The sequence below is a fragment of the Portunus trituberculatus genome, chromosome 49 (assembly GCF_017591435.1).
Source record: "Portunus trituberculatus isolate SZX2019 chromosome 49, ASM1759143v1, whole genome shotgun sequence".
NCBI classification, from domain to species: domain Eukaryota; kingdom Metazoa; phylum Arthropoda; class Malacostraca; order Decapoda; family Portunidae; genus Portunus; species Portunus trituberculatus.
This window is the reverse complement of record NC_059303.1, coordinates 13,217,860-13,222,859: the sequence shown is the minus strand read 5'-3', so window position 1 is coordinate 13,222,859 and position 5,000 is coordinate 13,217,860. Positions and strand designations below refer to the sequence as shown.

The 5,000-nt window shown below is 59.0% G+C and overlaps 2 protein-coding genes and 1 long non-coding RNA gene across 10 annotated transcripts in view; all 3 read right to left on the bottom strand.

Annotated features, from left to right (window-relative positions):
- Positions 1 to 5,000, bottom strand: part of LOC123499362 — a 265,739-nt gene that overhangs the window by 110,197 nt on the left and 150,542 nt on the right. The window lies entirely within an intron of this gene.
- Positions 1 to 5,000, bottom strand: part of LOC123499363 — a 23,855-nt gene that overhangs the window by 963 nt on the left and 17,892 nt on the right. The window contains exon 2 of the long non-coding RNA XR_006672961.1: positions 1 to 827. This exon is cut by the window's left edge and continues 963 nt beyond it. This is a non-coding gene — a long non-coding RNA (uncharacterized LOC123499363). The remainder of the gene's footprint in view (positions 828 to 5,000) is intronic.
- LOC123499358 (interferon regulatory factor 2-binding protein-like B) overlaps positions 1 to 5,000 on the bottom strand; it is a 15,777-nt gene that overhangs the window by 963 nt on the left and 9,814 nt on the right. For 3 of the 4 annotated variants that reach the window (XM_045247260.1, XM_045247262.1, XM_045247261.1), the window contains 3 exons: positions 3,864 to 4,148; positions 3,444 to 3,676; positions 1 to 3,253 (listed from right to left, as the gene is read on the bottom strand). The exon at positions 1 to 3,253 is cut by the window's left edge and continues 963 nt beyond it. In XM_045247260.1, coding sequence (XP_045103195.1) covers positions 3,098 to 3,253; positions 3,444 to 3,676; positions 3,864 to 4,148 — 674 coding nt within the window. In that variant the 3' untranslated portion in view covers positions 1 to 3,097. The remainder of the gene's footprint in view (positions 3,254 to 3,443; positions 3,677 to 3,863; positions 4,149 to 5,000) is intronic. The other variant, XM_045247263.1, reaches the window with a different exon arrangement.

Here is a 5,000-nt window from a genome sequence, read left to right as displayed (position 1 = left end):
GGCAACAAAGACAACAAGAAAGAAAAACCTGAGCGACGCTCCTGACACAGTGAGGCCGCTGCGGCCCCGCGGGGCGGCGCCCCGGCACGGCCCTCGCCCCGCCCCGCGCCGCTCAAACAAAAACAACAAAACCGGCGGAGGGTGCGCGGGGCGGCCGGTGCCGGTCGGCGCCGACCAGCGGGCCGGGGCGGCGGGGCGGCGGGGCGGGGCTCACGCGTGCTGGGGCGACAGACGAGCAGGGCAGCCGCGGACGCGACGCGGCAACGGATCAAGGACATGACGAGGTGAAAACAGGCCAACGGCGGGTGACACGGACAAGCGGCTGACGGACACGGTAAGCAGCGGAGGCGGCAGCAGGTGACGGGCGGCTAGACACCGAGCCAGCAGTGTTTCTCCGAGGAGGTGATGTTGTTGCTGTTGCCTGAAGGGTCACGCTGTTGCTGGGAAAGCTAAATATAGTGTGTGCCGGGAGGGGCTGGCGGGGGCTGTCCTGATGAGCACATCCTCTGTAAAACACACCCACCCACTCACCAGTACACACACACACACACACACACACACACACACACACACACACACACACAAACTGGAGCAGCAGAGCCGCGCCGGTCTGGGAGGCACAATTCTCAACACTGAACACTCCGCACCACGCGTTACAACATCATGTCGTGGCAGAGGACAAAGAAACGCTGACGCCACACGAAGGTCATAACCGATTAGACAATAAGTGGCGAGCGTGACCTCCGCTGACCTGCACGGCTCATGATGCTCTCAAGGTCAAAACATAATCCTTTCTTAACGTGAACACCAGATGTTGTGGCGCATATCTCTCTCTCTCTCTCTCTCTCTCTCTCTCTCTCTCTCTCTCTCTCTCTCTCTCTTCGCACCCAGGTGGCGCGCTCTACAACGCCTCTCACACCCACACACACACACACACACACACACACGATTCATTTCCCGTGAGTGGTGAGCGGGTTGAGCCGGGACGCGTGGCAGGGTGCACGTTCAGTATTCTCCTCCCACGTGCTTTGTGGTTCGTGTTGGCATGTGGCGCACCTCTCTCCCTCACCTGACACCTCCCGCACCCTCGCCGGCACCAGAGAAAGAGCGGGCCTCGAACGGGGCTCTCTGGCACATCAAAACAGACTCTGGTCACTTCTCCAAAAAACTCCACGCCGGGAGTGAAATATTTTGTTTGTCTAAAAGTCCTCCGCTCCTGACGGGGCCTCGCGCGCCGCCACGGCAAGACGCGCCTCCTAAAGTGTCAAAAAATCGCTAAGGGTTGGCTGGAGCGTCAACATGACCACTACTTTGAACAAAAGGAAGGGACGCCCACCTCCAGCCGGATAGCCTCTCTCTCTCTCTCTCTCTCTCTCTCTCTCTCTCTCTCTCTCTAAGCACACCGGCTTTGAGGACGTCCCTTAAGGTTACTAATCTACCTGACTCAGCCTGGCTTAGCGTGGGACGCGGCAACGGACGCCGCTCCTCCCTGCCGCCCACAGCCGCGCCGTCACTCAGGTTTACCGCAGACGGTGGGCGTGTGGAACCAGGCGAGGAGGCAGCATCCGTCAGTTCGCATTCCGCAGCAGGCAGGTCCAAACAACAGCTACGCTGCCAGAGAGCCAAATATGTGCCAGGGAGTGCCAGGAGCTCCGTGCGAGGCGAGCCGCGGCGTGGCATGGCGTGGCGTGGCGGGACACACACACGCACACACACACACTCACACACACGCCCTGACCTCTACGTACACTACGTACACGCGGGTGGAAACACTGACAACGCAAAACTTCAAAAGTGTTTAGGGTTCCCTCGGGCCGTGGTGGACGAGAAGGAAGTTGACCTGCGTGTTAATCGGAGTTTGTTTTTGTGAACCAAGGTCGGTGTTAGTCTGGTGGAGAAGATCTGACAGATGCCGTAAAGAGAATATTTGGAACATTTATAAATCTACAAAAGCGAGTACGGAGTTCCAAATCGTGATACTGTACCAAAATTACCCAGTATCATAAATGACTAGTAGGCTAAGTGTGTTATCACATTACACTAAAGTAATATATTCCTATCAATCAATGTACAAGGTAAGCCTTTGGTCATTGCCGACGTCACACGGTCTGGGAGCGGTGTGTGAGAGTACAGCTCGGTGTGTGTGTGTGTGTGTGTGTGTGTGTGTGTGTGTGTGTGTGTGTGTGTGTGTGTGTGTGTGTGTGTGTGTGTGTGTGTGTGTGTGTGTGTGTGTGTGTGTGTGTTTGTGTGTGTGTGTGTAACTCCTGCATCTGTGCACACTTGTCTCTGTCAATGTCAATGGTGAAATATGTACAGTCTAAGAGATTACAATAACAATTCTGCCCAACTTTGAAGATAAAACTGTCAAGAAATCAGCACAAGAAAATGGACCAAGTGTGGGACAACGTCTTGAGTCGACGGCACCAGCCGCCGACGGTGACATCGGACAGCTGCGGCCAGAGCTTGGCCAGGCCGAGGCCTGCTGGGACGTGGCTGTTGGCGCCAAGTGACCCGGAAAGCAGGGCGAGTGTCTCCAGCGGGCGGGCGCCGCTGCTCGCCCCGCTCAGCTCTCCCCGGGCCTACAAAAGATCACTCCCAAATGCTCTGGCCGAGGGCCTCCATCGCCGGTGGTCCAGGGTGGCGGCGGATCACCGCCGCCTCCCGCCGGCGTTGCGGCAGAAAATCTTCACTCCTGACGCAGCAGGAGACTTGACGGACCGCTAAGGGCGGCCCAACTCACTGTTGCTTCGAATGTTCGCACAAATGGTTAACAGTCACTAAAGTAGACTTCCTGGACTAGCTGACTCTGCCCCTCCCTTGGTGGGCGGCCACAGGCCGGGCCCGACACACAGTTGGTGGTGGGGCCCTAGGGTTCCGTAGGAGCCCCACTACGTCCCCACCACTCCATCACCACCGCCACCTTCACCACCACCAGCGGACAGAGTCATGGCAAGGACCGGATCCAGCACCATTTGGACATACTCTCGCGGCACCGCCACGCCCACGCTAACACGTGGACCGGCGCCCAAAACAGTCACCAGCTATGCATCGCTGGTAACCTTTTAACTAAAACCAGAGGAGCTCGGCGTGGCGCAGCCTATGTGTCGCGCTCCTTCTTGGTCTTGGCCTCGTCCTGGGCGTGCTGCGGCAGGATGTTGGCCGTGCCCAGGATAGTGGCGATCTCGCCCTGCATGAAGGCCCACGGCACCGACGACCCGGCCAGGGGACACCGCTCGCCGCTGGGACAGTACACCTGCGGAAAACAACAACAAAACGTTAAAAGCTCGGCGTTACAAGGGCCACACTATCACAGCATTTCAATACAGTAGTGACAACAATCCTGTCAACACAGGCGTGGCAGGAGATATGAGTGTGTACACAAAGAGGCGAGGATGGAGGAGGTAAGGGGGGAGAGCAAGAGACAAAACATGGGAGACAGAGACCTCGGTGCCTGCGCCCTGCCGCTTGATGGACTCTCTGGAGCAGGGGAAGCAGAACTTGTGTTGGAGGACGGAGGGGCACTGCACGAAGTGGGTGTCCTCCAGCCGCTCCGTACAAATGGTGCACTTCAGGTTGTTACTGGGCTGCGGACCGTCGCCGCCACTCTGGGCCCCGGGGCTGCTGTCGCCGCTGGAGTCGCCATGCCGGCCAGCAGACGCTCTCCTCCGCGGCTCACCTGCAACAAGAACCAGCAGTGTTACTCACCAGTGCCAGACGCGGCCCGCGCCAGCACCAGCATAGCGCGTGGTGGCGGTGCGAGCGAGCAGACATGTGCACAGGAGGGCGGGACGGGACACGTGACGGAAGGGTGTACAGGGCGACACGGTGAGCAGCAGGGAGAGTGAGAGGCTGAGGAGGAGTACCTGAGCTGGGGGACAGCTGGGATGAGTTCCTAGAGGCTGAGCGCTGCTGGGGGGAGGCGGAGGAGTGGCTGAGAGGGGATCCCGGCGGGAGGTTGTCTGTCACACTCTGGAGGGCGGCCATGGGGGACGGCCCGTTGGTGGAGGAGTTGGGTCCCTCGGGGGAGGAGCTCGCGGCAGGCCCTTGGGAGGAGCCCTGCTGGCTCTGGCTGCTGGCTGCGGCCTGTGCTTGCTGCTGCGCCGCCGCCGCCACCACCGCGGCGGCACTCACGGGCAGACCGGGGTAACCTGGGGCACAGAGGCCGAGAGTCAGCACAGCGCCGCCACCACAACCACCACCACCACCACACAATATGGCGACACACATTAAGATATAAAGGTTATAATTTCCTCTCTCTGTCTGGCAATGTTACTGTTAGTTGTGTTATTGAGGCCACGCCGCCGCCACCGCCTGCCAGCCCGCGCCCGCCCCGCCCCGTCCACGATGCGGACATGTGGACAGCGCCCTGTGCCCAATGAGGAACACGCCTCCTCCCCTCCCTTGCAATCCTTTCCCAGGCCTGCCCTGCCCCAGCCGACCCCCGCCACCTCTCAACCCCCTGCTGACCCTGAAAGGACACGCAGAAAGCTGTTCTCTCTCTCTCTCTCTCTCTCTCTCTCTCTCTCTCTCTCTCTCTCTCTCTCTCACACACACACACACACACACACACACACACACACACACACACACACACACTAAACACACAAAACATTATCAAGGACACCAAATTCACCCCTCGCCCTGCCAAGGAGGAGGGCGACACCCACTCACTCCATCACCCACTGCTGTCGCGGGCAACACAGTGACAGCAGGGGCGTCCAGTGACTTAAAGCCGGGAGGGGCGAAAGGTTCACAAGAGGGAAGAAGAGGAGGTGGAGTTGGTGGACTCAGGACATGAGGAAGAATTGAGTGTGAGAATGCAGAGTGCAGTGAGGGAGAGAGGAAGGGTTAAGGGCGAGGGAGGAGCGGAGGAAATGAAAGAGGGTGGCGGATGAGTGTTTGGAGGAAGGAAGGGAAGGAAGGGAGGGCGCGTGAGGGGAAATAAAAACTGAGTACAAGCGAGAAAGTAATGAGAGGGGCGTGACACTTCTCATGGTGAG